This window comes from Chiloscyllium plagiosum, unplaced genomic scaffold, assembly GCF_037043375.1.
Source record: "Chiloscyllium plagiosum isolate Xiang-an unplaced genomic scaffold, Cpla_swu_hap1 HiC_scaffold_30, whole genome shotgun sequence".
In the NCBI taxonomy this organism is placed as follows: Eukaryota; Metazoa; Chordata; class Chondrichthyes; order Orectolobiformes; family Hemiscylliidae; genus Chiloscyllium; species Chiloscyllium plagiosum.
This window is the reverse complement of record NW_028270168.1, coordinates 19189714-19205035: the sequence shown is the minus strand read 5'-3', so window position 1 is coordinate 19205035 and position 15322 is coordinate 19189714. Positions and strand designations below refer to the sequence as shown.

Genomic DNA, 15322 nt, shown 5'->3' with positions numbered 1-15322 from the left:
TATCTCATTAAGAAAATGAATTCAAATATACAATTTATATGAATCTATATTGCACTTTCACTTCTGAATTGAAGTCCTATTCTAGAGAATTGAGTCAAAAGCAGAGACTCATGCTTTTCATGCACCACAGAGAATGTTGCGCTATTGAAGGTCATAGAGTCAGAGTCATAGAGATGTACAGCATGGAAAGAGACCCTTCGGTCCAACCCTTCCATGCCGACCAGATATCCCAACCCAATCTAGTCCCACCTGCCAGCACCGGCCCATATGTCTCACAAACTTGATTGAGTTTTTTGAAGAAGTAACAAAGAAGATTGATGAGGGCAGAGCAGTAGGTGTGATCTATATGGACTTCAGTAAGGCATTCGACAAGGTTCCCCATGGGAGACTGATTAGCAAGGTTAGATCTCATGGAATACAGGGAGAACTAGCCATTTGGATACAGAACTCGCTCAAAGGTAGAAGACAGAGGGTGGTGGTGGAGGGTTATTTTTCAGACTGGAGGCCTGTGACCATTGGAGTGCCACAAGAATCGGTGCTGGGCCCTCTACTTTTTGTCATTTACATAAATGATTTGGATGCGAGCATGAGAGGTACAATTTGCAGATGACACCAAAATTGGAGGTGTAGTGGACAGCGAAGAGGGTTACCTCAGATTACAACAGGATCTTGACCAGATGGGCCAATGGGCTGAGAAGTGGCAGATGGAGTTTAATTCAGATAAATGTGAGGTGCTGCAGTTTGGGAAAGCAAATCTTAGCAGGACTTATACACCTTAATGGTAAGGTCCTAGGGAGTGTTGCTCAACAAAGAGACCTTGGAGTGCAGGTTCATAACTCCTTGAAAGTGGAGTCGCAGGTAAATAGGATAGTGAAGAAGGTGTTTGGTATGCTTTCCTTTATTGGTCAGAGTATTGAGTACAGGAGTTGGGAGGTCATGTTGCGGCTGTACAGGACATTGGTTAGGCCACTGTTGGAATATTGCGTGCAATTCTGGTCTCCTTCCTAGCGGAAAGATGTTGTGAAACTTGAAAGGGTTCAGAAAAGATTTACAAGGATGTTGCCAGGGTTCGAGGATCTGAGCTACAGGGCGAGGCTGAACAGGCTGCTGTTTTCCCTGGAGCGTCAGAGGGTGAGGGGTGACCTTATAGAGGTTTACAAAATTATGAGGGGCATGGATAGGATAAATAGGCATAGTCTTTTCCCTGGAATCGGGGAGTCCAGAACCAGAGGGCATAGGTTTAGGGTGAGAGGGGAAAGATATAAAAGAGACCTAAGGGGCAACTTTTTCCACGCAGAGGGTGGTACGTGTATGGAATGAGCTGTCAGAGGATGTGGTGGAGGCTGGTACAATTGCAACATTTAAGAGGCATTTGGATGGGTATATGAATAGGAAGGGTTTGGAGGGATATGGGCCGGGTGCTGGCAGGTGGGACTAGATTGGATTGGGATATCTAGTCGGCATGCACGGGTTGGACCGAAGGGTCTGTTTCCATGCTGTACATCTCTATGACTCTATTCATATCCCCATCCAAATGCCTTTTAAATGTTGCAATGTACCAGCCTCAACCATTTCCTCTGGCAGCTCATTCCATACACATACCACCCTCTACGTGAAAAGGTTGCCCCTTAGGTCCCTTTTATATCTTTCCCCTCTCATCCTAAACCCATGTCCTCTAGTTCTGGACTCCCCCAATCCAGGGAAAAGACTTTGTCTATTTATCCTATCCATGCCCCTTGTAATTTTGTAAACCTCTATAAACATCCGACACTCAAGGGAAAACAGCCCCAGCCTGTTTGGCCTCTCCCTGCAGGTCAAATCCTCCAACCCTGGCAACATCCTTGTAAATCTTTTCTGATCCCTTTCAAGTTTCACAACATCCTTCTGATAGGAAGGAGACCAGAATTGCAAGCAATATTCCAACAGTGGCCTAACCAATGTTCTGTACAGCCGCAACATGATCTCCCAACTCCTGTACTCAATACTCTGACCAATAAAAGAAAGCATACCAAACACCTTCTTCACTATCCTATCTACCTGTGACTCCACTTTCAAGGAGCTATGAACCTGCACACCAAGATCTCTTTGTTGAGCAACACTCCCTAGGACCTTACCATTAAGTGTATAAGTCCTGCTAAGATTTGCTTTCCCAAACTGCAGCACCTCGCAATTATCTGAATTAAACTCCATCTGCCACTTCTTGGCCCATTGGCCCATCTAATCAAGATCCTGTTGTAATCGGAGGTAACCTTCTTCGCTGTCCACTACACTTCCAATTTTGGTGTAATCTCCAAGCTTACTTACTGTACCTCTTATGCTTGCATCCCATGCTGACTTTCAGAAAAGATATAAATGGAGGCTCCATTCACCGTAGCAAGTAAAGTAAAACATACCATTACACTATTTCAAAAAACAGCAAGGTCTGGCCAATATGTATCCTTCAGGCAATATCACAATTATGTGGCCATTATCTCATTGCTTTTGAATAAAGCTGGTTGTGCACAAATTTGCTGCTATGTTTTTCACACCACAACAGTAACTACAGTGTACAGCCAAAGTGCTATTCTAAAGTACATTGGGATGCATGATGTTGTGGAAGGCGATGCAGAACTTCAAGTCTTTCTTTCAGCAATCGACTGTTGACAACACCACAGCAATTATATAACAGGCTGCTTGATTTAACTTGTTTCATTGTATGATAAGAATAGATGAAAAAGACAACAAAAAATCCCTACATTTATATAGTAACTTCAAAGTAGTAAAGTCTCTCAATGCATTTCATAAGAACATTCTATAAGGACCATTCCATTCAGACCATCGAAACTTCTTGTAAATATGTGATCTCTTCCAGGATTTCACTTGGTCCATTTAAACCACAGAAATGCAACCAACTGCAGAACTGCTATTCCTACCCCCTCGACTACACACCTAAGTAAAAGGTAAAGTCCCCATAGTGCCAGATGACCATAGGGCTGCTCTCTCATTTGAGAGATGACTAGTGGTGGTTTAACCCGAGGTTCACTATGCCTCAGACAAGGGGTGAGGTTGAAAAGACAGACCTTCATGGTGACCTCAATGGCTATGGGAATCAAACCCATGCTGTTGACTTCACTGTGCATTGGAAACCAACTATCCAGTCAACTGACCCCCTAATATTGGCTATTATTACTGCCTGGTTTCAAACCAGGAACTTTATATGTGCTAGAAGAATATGATAATTACTACACTGCAGAAACATTAACTAAACTATTTAACTGGCAAATAAATCAAAGGCTTTAATCGACTCATTAAAACTGTAGATCAGAGTCAAAAAGTGGGGTGCTGGAAAAGCACAGCAGGCTCATGCCCAAAATGTCAATCATCCTGCTCCTCAGATGCTGCCTGACCTGCTGTGCTTTCCCAGTGCCACACTTTTTGACTCATTAAAACAGTAGGTCTACAAACCAGAAATTAGATTGTAATCTCCAAGTACAAGCAACTGTATCAAAGAAACAGACACTGGATAATTTCATGCCACCAATATAAGCCATGTGCTACAGAGATTAATACATCACAACTACCTTAGTCTGATATAGAACCTGTCCATTAATGATCTCTCCTACTTTGCATCCCACCTTTCGTAGAAAGTCGTGTTCTCAGGCCTATTGATTATAGGATATTCATCATCTTAAGATACCCTCACAGCCATGGTAACATATGCAATAGTATTCAAACAGAAAAAAAACTCACATACCCTCCAGCACACTCAAGTACATTGAAACAGTCACACTGACAGATTCACAGAAGCCAAAACACAGAACAACACACACTAATTCAAAAAACACTGACAAGTGGACTTGAATAAAGACTGACAGACACAGTCCAACCAGCACACAGACCAACGAAAAGAGAGTGAGAAAGATAGGCCAACAGACAGAGATACTCACACTGGCATACACATTCACATACAGAGGAACTCTTTCAAGAAAATACAAAGATATGGCTTTTTCCTGTAGTATAGCAGGGTCAGAGGTTAAAGACGGGAATTCGATGTGGGGCAGTGCAACATTCTTTCAAAGGAAAGGTCGCAGAAATCACTGAGAAAGCTTTCCGCTCCTGTTCCTCCTCATGCTAGAACTTTGATTTAGGCTCCTATGAACTGTTCAGGGGCTGCATTGATGCCAATGGATCCACTCTGCTGATATTTACTCTAATCTCTGCTTATAGTGGTGCTACCACCTCTAGGACTCCACTGCAACAGGCAGCTTTAAAAACCATTCAAATCAGTTGAACTTAACTCCTGTTGCAATCAGGAGACTCAAACCCCATAATCTAGGCTGACACTCCTACAGTATACAGTAGAGGGAGTTATTGAAAGAGTGCTGTGGTGCTGGAATTGTCATCTTTTGAATGAGTCTTAAACAGTGATCCTGACTACCCGCTCAGCTGGATAAATAATCCAGAAGATATGCATGGAAGCTTTCCCAATATTTATCCCACAAGCAACATCACTTGGGAAAACAGATCAACTGGCTGTTATCACATTGCTATTTTCTGGAACTTGCTCAATCGTCCCACAATTGACTAACATTTCCCAAATTGATTACAAATAGACTTCAAAAATAGTTAATTGGCTGTAAAGACTTTGGGGTGTCCTGTCATCATGAACTGCGCTGTATAAATGCAAGTCTATTGTTTTTTCAGATTATTATTCAACCCCACTCTGTCCTCTGCCACCTTGACCAGCTCAAGGTACCCTCCGCACCAACCGTCCTCCTCCCTGTTGTCCTTTTGAGTCAATAGTACCTCATGACCAGGACACCCTCCCAATTCACCAACTGCTGTTGTTAAAGATGTCGCACTAGCACGGCATACTGGGGGAGGGTACAATCAACCTGTCCTACAGAATGATCGCTATCACGTTAAACATCTACATATGCTAATTGCACCAAGGAGGGAAGTATCTGAATGCGTTTACAACAGGAACAGTCCTGAATGAGCTGACAGCAGGGAGTGGCTGCAAGGGGAGCCTTTTATCCATCCTGCTCTCATTCAGTCAGGATAAGATTTGTTCTCAGCAGATTGCTAAATGTGGACCCCACTATTGTTAATGAGTTCTATCATAGTGGCCAGAGCCCATTTACAACAACAGCTTACACCTTAAAGGAAATGAAACCTCTCAATAGACTGTCACAGGTGTGTTTTCAGACAAAGTTTGCCATCAAGCTTCATGAGATAGGTGGCCAAATACTTGGTTAAAGAGGTCAGTTTTAAAGGAGCAACTTAAAGGAGGAAAGAGGAGGAGTGGTCTAGGAGGGGTAATTCCAGAGTGTAGGGGGCTAGGGAGCTGAAGGTAGAGCCTTTTTATATTGTCTCACTTCTGGATCTTTAAAAATGCTGACCAGCTTGACCCATTACCATGCAAATGTTTTCTCCTTATAACCAGATATTCAAGTGTTGTTTGGAAATTATTATTGGATCTACCACTATCACCAGATTAAACAGCCCATTCCCAATCACAACAGCCACTGCATAAAGACAATTTTCCTTGTTTCCTCAAGGCTCTTTTGCCAATCTGTAACCTCTGGTTTTCTTCCCTCCCGTCACGACAAACAGCTTGCACTGACAATATCAAAATCCAATGTTTTGAGCACGTATGGTAGGGATGCAGGGTTCAGTAGTGCTCAGATTCTCGCTGATGAATCTCATCGCCTGCGTGCCCTCCCCGGATGGAAATGAAATTACATTTGATACAATAGATTACAGCTGACTCAGCAACATCAGGTGACCATGTGCCATCCTGCAACAGTCATGCCCAACATCCATTTTCATCAAAAACATGTTTCCAAATGTCTGGTAAGAGCCTAAAATCAATCATCTGATAGTGTTAGTTCTTGGGAGTGTCAAATCAATTGCAGTTGATGCAATTCAACCAAAAAATTGGCAAAAAAAAGTTTGAAAAACATCCCAAGCGTAATTTACTTTCAGTGTAACTCTGATTTCTGCCATATTTTATGCTAGTTCTGTTTGAAAAAGACACAAAATTGGTCCAACCACCAGGCTGAATTAACCACATTGGGAGTTTCCACTAATTGCCCTCATTCGCAGGCCCTCAGGGAGGTTTAAAATTAAACTGGTTAGGTTTAGACACACTATGTTTTTTAAAAAAAACTTAAAAATACAATTTTGGCTTCAGTTTAGTCAGAAATCTTTTTTGAAAACAAGTGAGTTTGAATCATTTAAAAGCAAAATACTGTGAATGTGGGATTCAGTCACTTTAAATTACATTACACACAGGTGTTGTCTTGACACTTTGAATTAAAAATGCTTAGTTTTACACAGATTCAATTTCAGTAGTTCAACAAATTTCAGTTATTAGGAAATGTGTTGAAAAGCAAAATGTATTTTCTGGAAATAAAATAACGACGTAAGGAACTGATTCAGATTGTGCTCGGCCCTGTAAATTAATTCAAATAGAAATGCAAAGATAGAAAAAAATTCAAAACAAGCATAAATTGGTTATTTGCAACCAAAGCAGAATTTCATCCCCCATGATAATCACTAATGAATCCAAGAAAAAAAATTCAGAAGAAACGTCTTCACCCAAAGACTATTCAGCATGTGGAACTTGCACAGCAGTTCAGGCCAGTATAGAGATAGACTCAAGGGGAAGCTAGATAAACATTACGACATGAGACAAAAGGAAAAGTTTAAGATGAAGGGGATTGGGAGGAGATCTACATGCAGCCTATATACCAGCACGGAACAGTTAGGCTGACTGTACTTTTACATAGAAATGTAGAAAAATAGGTTGAGGAGGCCATTCAGCCCATCAAAACCACTGGCCTTTCAGTATGGTCATGACTGATCCTCCATAGTTCCACTCCCTCTCCAAAATGCTTCTTTAAGTTGATACAGAAGCTGTTCAAATACAAAGAAGGAATGCAGAATCAAACATTCCATAATTTCAGAATACAGAGCCTTTAACTGAATAGGCGTATTGGCCTCTGAACCTTTTTGAGCCTTACTCTAGACAATCCCGATAACTGGAGACCAGAAAACTGGGTCCACACAGCAAGGTAACTACACCTCATTGGTTTGAGTGGCCACTCTCTCATCAGTTGTTAGAGGTCATAACAACACAAGACCAATATCTCCTGATTGTAACAAGATGGTTGTGGACACAGAAATAGTGTTCACGTTCCAGCCGGTCAGTCCATTAATCAGACCAAGGATTCTTCCCTTGTTTTACATTGCATCTTCACACTCTTCTCAAACAAAGATAACCTTGCAGATTATTGAAGGAACTGCCTGAATGGTTGGCAACATTCTTTTAATTATTAATAGTCCCAGCCCTGGTTTCTCTTTACAATGGGGAACACATCTGAATGGAATGTGTTGCGAGAATCATTTGCACAGATCAGTCCTGAAGACCTCACTGTCTGACAATGAAGCCTTCTCAAGGGTCTCAATTATCACCCCTCCCCCCACCCCAGCCCCTGCAAACTGAGGAATTGGGGGAGGGGATCAAAGTGAATTTGCAATCCTTTTCTTCCCTTATCTTCCAACCACATCCCCTCTCCTTCTCTGCTAAACCTTTTGTTCACACTCCATTTTGTCTGCTTCCATTTCTCACTCTCCTTTCTTGTCCTTCTATTCCTTTCCTCTCTCTTCATCTCTTCCTCCCTCACAATTCATTCTTTCAGCTTTCCTTTCCATTCAACGGTGAGCTTGATGCCCTCCAGCCTATGCTCATGTTGTAATAGGGCACGGTTTGGCCCATCAGAGCACTCGAGTCCAGTTGCATAATCATTGCTTTTGAATTACCTCAGACTTTCTGCCAAACACACTGTAGTTATACTGACCTTTCCACTGCAGTTCAGGCAATGTTAATACTGAAAAAGTGCAAGGGAAACTAGAGTTCATCCAGAAGTGTTAGGTGAAGGAGTAAATGTAAGGGATTGGGTCTGGGTGGGTTGCGCTTCGGCGGGTCGGTGTGGACTTGTTGGGCTGAAGGGCCTGTTTCCACACTGTAAGTAAGCTAATCTAATCTAACCTAAAAATCTGCTTCTCACAACCAAACATGCGTGAAATCCTATCATCCCTGTGCTCACTAATTTATACCAGCTTAAAGGTCAGCAATACCTCGATTTAAAATCTGTCATCTTCATATTTAAACCCTGTTGAGGCCACATCCCTTCCCTTGACTGCAATAGCGTCCAAGACCTCTGCACTTATCCAAATCAGGTGACTCTAATTTTCATTATTTCCCTATTGACAGATGTGCCTTCATTTATCTAGTACTCAAGATCTGGAATCCTCTCCAGCTCCTTCTCCACCTCTTTAATAAAGTTTTCTTAAAAGATTACCTATTTTTCAGCAAGATTTGATCCAGTCTTATTAGCTAATAATTTAGTTGATTCCTACATTACAGGTGTCTTTTGACATTTTGTTACATTAAGTAGCTATATGATTGAAAACTGTTGTTCTTCCTGAGAAGTATAAAGAAGGATGTCTGACCACCTTCATGGTTTAGTGTCTTTGTCTATTGAGTCTGACTTGATAATCCTGTGCAGAACAGAGACATCACTACACTGTTGGACAGCCAGTACTGTCAAAGTTATGTTAATATTTTAGGGTCACACTGAGACATTGTGAAAGGGTCACTACTGAGGGAGATAATTGCACTGGTAGAGAGGCTTTGCTGAAGAAGGCACTCTGATGTAGTATCAGTGCCAAGGGGAATGTTGGATTGTCTCTCAGATTCAGCATTAAACCGAGCCCCTCTGACCACTTGAATCAATGTAGCATATCTCACTCCAGGGAAAATCCCCCTGATGTCTAGCCAATATATATCCCTCAATGACCATCACTAAAACAGATCATCTGCTGATTATCACAATGCCCAAACTTCCCACATTACAATAATGAACTACACTTCAAAATGAATTCACTGTTGATTTAGTGTTGTGTCCTGAAGTTTGAAAAAGACAAGAGAACAGCAAGTCTTTCTTTCACGAAAATCTGCTTAACAGAGCAAGAGTCAGTGTTCTATCAAGAGAGAAGCAGAAGGCAAGATAGCAAAGGGGTGGAAGGGAAATGATTGACAAGAGAAAGCACTCAGTGCATATCGAACTTTAACAAACATCTTCAAAAGAAAACAAATGGGAGCTGGCACAGTGATGTTGTTTGATGTTCCAGACCAGAGCATTTGGAGCAATAAATAAGCCATTTGGAGCCTTCCTGAGAGAAACAATCACAATGAAGCTGACACCAAATGTTGTGCTTAGCAGTGAATAAGACCATGAAGTTAGCAAAAAGGCATCTTTTGCAAGAAAGCTGCATGCAATTGTCTAAATGTCCTCCACCATTAAAATGACTTTTGTTGCTCATTGTTAAAGTTACTGAATCTGAACTGATGAATTTCCACAGCTTCCATCACATGACCTTCCAACTGCTTGTCCCCCCCCCCCCCCCCCCCCCCCCGCCACCCACGGACCCACAAGTCAAACATCCTTTTGACCCTTCCCCCACACACCTTCCGTTGCAATCTCCAACATCTTTAGAAATAAGAAATAGAACTGTTCAAAGAAATTGAAGAAAGCGCATATTCTTTTTAATGTACTCCCCCACCCTCGAATTTGCTTGCAGCAGTATTCAGGAGATTAATCATAAATTCTTAGAGACTTCAGGGACAATCCTCATGGATTGGCAACCCTATTGAGAGGGCAACTTTTCCATTAAATGGAACAGCCACATTTCTCATCTCAGAGTAATGGAACACAGGGCTGAAATATAACTCATGCTCAGGGACCACAGCCACTATTACTCATCTTGCAATAAGCCCCAGTGGTTACACTATAAACTCCAGGTGGCTCAGTCCTAATGGTGGTCATATTTCTTGTTTGCTGCCTTGTATTATGTGGCTTTCCTTGGACCTGAAAGTTTGATCTGCCAGGTATCCAGAGTGGGGACAGACAATGATGTTTCATGTGGTCACCTTCTACCCATACTGTCATACTACCTTTATAGAAAACATCAGATCCTCAGAGTGTCATCACACACCTTGCAGTTAACAAGGAATAGATGAATAGTGCAGCCCTTTTCACAGATGGATTCCAGTATATTATGATGGGCAGATCATGCAAAGTCATAGCTTGCATCATTGCTATTAGTGTCACTGCGCTGATGTTGGGACATATCTAGGGGCCCATTTAGTCCACTGTGCAGGGACTAATGTTTCCTGCTTTCTGGCTTCAGGAAGATGTTACTCATTTGGATGTAACCTAGTGGTGAGGTTGTAGTGGACACTAGCTGCACAGACTTCAACTGGATCAGTCACAAATGAAGGTGTTCCTTGAGAAACTCAGAGGTTGAGTACTTTCCTATAAGGCACCAGCAGCACCATGATACTTTTTTATCCCACCCCTCATATGGAGGGAGCTACAACACTTAGGAATTTCTGGCACCATTCAAGGCAAAGCAGTCTGCTTGACCAACACTTCATCCAACAGCTCAAACATTTATTCCCCCTATTACTGTCTATAGGTTTCTACAATTAACACCACCTTCTCCAGTTTCCCTCTGGCACAGATCATCCTGACTTAGATATACAATACCAATCCCCTCATGGTCACTGGGTCAAAAATCCTGGAATTCCCTCCCTAAAAGCAATTCCAAGAAAAATGCTCAATTCCATTTTCTCAACAGCAATGAGGGGGCAAGCTTTAAATGCCAGCTTTATCTGAATTTGAATCGAAAACCCAAAAGCTGATTCCTTCTAAAAGTCATGGTAAATGGTACTGGGGAGATTGGGAGGCATTGGGGAGATTCTTCACAAGTTATCCCAGGCTAGCACCTTCAGAAGGAAAAGGGTATCCAGAGGATGTGGTGGAGGCTGGTACAATTGCAACATTTAAGAGGCATTTGGATGGTATATGAATAGGAAGGATTTGGAGGGATATGGGCCGGGTGCTGGCAGGTGGGACTAGATTGGGTTGGGATATCTGGTTGGCATGGACGGGTTGGACCAAAGGGTCTGTTTCCATGCTGTACATCTCTATGACTCTATAATGCTAATTTCCCTTAGGCAATGGACACAATGCATTGAGTGGCTTCTCATCTCCCTCAAAACATTGTGAGTCCAAATCCTATTCCAAAGATTTAACACCCAATCCAGGCTGACACTTCAGTGTAGTGTTGAAACAAAATGACACTTCCAAACAGATTCAAAGGTTGTGAAGCACTTTAAGATGTCAAGGTTGCAAAGTGCATGCAAGTAATTTCTTCTAGAACACAATCTCTCGCCATATCCACAACTACAGATAAATTAGCTTAACCCACACTGCATCTTTTAAAACTAAAAAGATGAAAAGCTAATCAGCCATTTACCACATAAAAGCCATCCTTTGGCTGAACTCCAAGAAGTATAGACTCCTCCCTTCGACAACTCCAGTTAAAAAGATTTGGAAGTGCCAGAGTTGGACTGGAGTGGACAAAGTTAAAAATCACACCACACCAGGCTACAGTCCAACAGGTTTATTTGGAATCACTAGCTTTCGGAGCGTTGCTTCTTTATCAAGTGAAGCAGAATCAGAATCATTTGTCTTATGATTCTGCTCCATAACCACCTGATAAAGAAGCAACGCTCTGAAAGCTAGTGATTCCAAATAAACCTGTTGGACTGTAATCTGATGTTGTGTGATTTTTAACTCAGTTAAAATGCTTTGCTAATTGACTCGTTAATTCAGAGAACTTCATTCCTGATCCACTTTTCAAATGAACACACAGCACTGGGGCAAAACATCTGCTCAGGGTAATTCCTATTTCCTTACTAAGAGATGTTTTTGAGCTTTTTTTGAAGATTTTGTTATAAATCTAATGGGTGTGGGCGGGGGTGGGGGTGGGCCAATCTCTGACCGGGAGTACTCCATTTCAGCCCTCCAGCCTGCTCCCATCAATTTAATTCATGGATGATCTGGATCTTGCCTTGCTGTGGATTCTTTGACACAAACAACAAAAATCTATAGTAGAACCTGTAGCATAGAAACGGACCAGTCAGCCAATATTATATGATCTTTTCAGCAATGTTTCTTATGTGACTATATTTATTTACACCTTTAGTTCTGGTTTCCACCAGATGTGGAAACATCTCTATTTCGACCCTATCAAACCCTTCATAATTGTAAAGGTTTCTATTCGGGCAACCTGCTTTCGAGAGAGAAAAGCGCTGATCTGTATAGCCTTTCCTGATAAGCGCATCATCTCTGTTCTGGCATCATTTTGTGGATCTTTTATCGCACCACCCGCACTCTGGTTCTATGTTTTTCTACAGTATGGGGATCAGAAGTCTGCACGGATCACGAGAAGGCGAGAATATCCAGATTTATATTACTCTGGTGAATGAAGCAATGCCTCCTATAATCACCCCTGAACAGCCTTGCTCTACTGTAAGCTTTGTTCCTGCAACTGCACATTCCCATCTGGGATCTGAGTAGGAGCCAGGCTGAGGAGTTGTATTTTAAGATGTATAACGCATAGGACAGGATATTCAATCCTTACTGTATCAAAACTACATTCGACGTTGCAATTCTATTAAAAGCGCGGCTTTCTCTTTTGTTAGATAAAGTATTTTACCAAGTGGGTTTTCTGAGTATCAATTCCTCCTGGCCCCGTGTTTGTCCATATTGACTGCTTCATGCTTTACAAACTCTTGCTTAATGTTGACATTAATTTACGCGAGGGACTAACACGGCACCCTCCCTAAGCACCACAAACATTTTGATCCCATTTTCCAACATAAAGCTTAATGCTAATGACACAAAGCAATCGGGAAAGCTGCGAGTTGCTCAGAACCGGTCAGAATGAATTGTTTTGGCTTACTTGAAGTGATTCCCAACTCTGGAAACTGGTTAAGAGTTGCGAGGATTTTTATGAATGAAATGAAATGCGGGGTGACGTCACTGGGCTGCTGTGATTTACTAGTCCGGGATACCCACGATTCAATCCCCAAAGGCTACCTTTGTACTTTGTTTAATACTCTCCATTACAATCGGGCCAATCTATGGCTTTCGGGACTGAAGAGCCCGCTCTGGGTCAGTCACAATCACATTGAGAGCAGTTGGATCCCTGCACCTCTCCCACTCAACACCAGGGGATCAGGGGTCAAAGAAGGGGGGGGAGAGGGAGAGGGAGAGAACGAGAGAAAGCACCGAGAGAGTATTCAGCAACTCTGCACAGAGATACAACCCGCAGTAACGACCCCCATTGTGTGCTTCAGATACAGTCCTTCAATTTCCCACAGTGGGGATATTGAGACCGATTTGGGGAACCCGATGGTTAGTTTGACTCAAAACTGGACTCTGCAAAAATCAATAAGTTAAACGGACCCCCCTCCCCCACACCCCCGGTCGGTACATGTTCGATTCCGGGGAGAATCTCGTTTGCCCACTTACTCCCTCTTTGCGTCCGAGTTCCCCTATCTTGACAACAGTTCCCGTCAACGTGGTCTTCATAGTCTCTCGCCTGCCCACATTAAGTCAGACCGTGCCAGTTAACGTTCGCTTTCCTATTTCCAAATTCTATTAAAACATTTAAACTCTACCCCCCAACCCATCAAATATTCAGATACACGCGAGAACAGGTAGAAATTGATACAGTGAGCGTGAAACTGTAGGGTGAGGGAGGACACAGGGTTATTGCAAGCGTGGTTTCGGAACCGGGAACCGATTCCCACCGAACCAGGTCAGGCGGCCGGGCGGTGCACATACCTGGTGGACAAAGACATCGATCGGTGACTCGAGGGGGACTCCATCCCTCGCAGTCATGGAGAGGAACCCGAATCCCATGCGAACGTTGAACCATTTACACTGGCCGGTACCGAAAGAGACGGTCGCCTTGGGAGAGTCTCCGAGCTCCTGGTCAGTACCTCTCCCGGAACCTGGTGCAGGCGAGAAATAACGAGGGGGGAGCAAAATTAGCGATTGAAATTCTTAATACCCGCAAACCGCATCTTTCTCCCTCTCTCTCACACACAATCCATTCAATCAACATTGGGAAAAACATAAAAGGACTTTTAAAAAAAATCCTCCAAGTAGATACAGAACCTCCAAATTGCTGGTTAGAAACGGATCCCATTCTGGTGTCGAGCACCACCTCCAACCCTGAGGTGCTGTTTTACTGCTGCTTGTTGCCCCCCTCTCTCTCGAGTACACCTCTGGCTTTCAGTGGTAAATCCTCCAATTTATAAAACGTGGAACTTGCTGCAGGTCTCGGAAGCCGCTTAAAGTGAAAGGGAAGGGGGTGGTGAGAGGGATGGGAGCTATACAAAACATGCCCCCCTCCCCTCCCCTCTGAATGAAGGTGGGCGGGTGCCGTGGGGTTGAAGAATAGGAGCGATAAACAATGGGCAGCTCAAGCGCCCTCCCGCCCCCTCTCTCTCTCTCTCTCTCCCTCTCCCTCCACACACACACATAGCCATAAAAGAAGCGATTCAAACGGAGAGAGGGAATACGATGACCATGCCCTCCTCCTTTCCCAAAAAAAGTTAAAAAAAAACCTTCGGCCATTTTGGCAGGCGGTGTTAATCCCGGGATAATGCCTCTGTCTGGCTGTGCTCTCCAGATGAGAGATGGGTAAATTGCTGTTGGGACTGCCGCTGTTGTAAATTTCACCGAGATATCAGTCAGTTCCAGGTACTGAGTCTCTCTCTCGCTCTCTCTCTACCTTGTGTGTCTTTCAGTTCCCTACCATGTGCACATGATTCCCAATTAAAACCTTCCCCAGGATCAATAACTATCACAAATCGCACATTTCGATTCATCGACCATCCCAAAAGCGAGAAAACACATTGTGTGAATTAAACAGCCTTGCTTTTCTTGGGGGGAGGGGGGGTAGTTGTGAACGGGGCTTTTTTTAAAAAAAAAGAACTGGGATCTGTTTCTGGTTTGTATTTCTCAGTTCTCGGGACAAGGCTCAGCCACAAAGTTCTTTTTTAAAGCAAACTGCGATGGGTTCATAGGAGTGGAAGGGAAAATCGCGCAATGCTTTGTTAATCGGTCACTTCAGCCAGCTTCGATGTTTTTTTTCCAGTCAGGACTAACTCGCAGGTTAGATGCAACTCTGGGAGAAAATTAACTCGCCTGGCTCAGGTTACACACACGTCCACTCGCACTCACTCTCACACACGTACAAAGACACAGACTCGCCAGGAGCTTCTCACATACCAACCCCATCCTAACCCTATCGCTAGCCAATGACCACCAGAAACTACCTGTCAGCGGAATCATGATGGGCGAATTGAGGGAAGGGAAAAGACAAGGGGAGATTCTCACCCGGGTTCATT

The 15322-nt window shown here is 43.1% G+C and overlaps 1 protein-coding gene across 1 annotated transcript in view; it reads right to left on the bottom strand.

The window, feature by feature from the left end:
• Nucleotides 1-14115, bottom strand: part of LOC122563422 (protein lin-28 homolog A-like) — a 48318-nt gene extending 34203 nt beyond the window's left edge. Inside the window, exons 1-2 of the mRNA XM_087977010.1 lie at nt 14085-14115; nt 13749-13918 (exon numbers count right to left, since the gene is read on the bottom strand). Of these exons, the coding sequence (XP_087833136.1) occupies nt 13749-13918; nt 14085-14115 (201 nt within the window). The remainder of the gene's footprint in view (nt 1-13748; nt 13919-14084) is intronic.
• Nucleotides 14116-15322: the final 1207 nt, after the last annotated feature.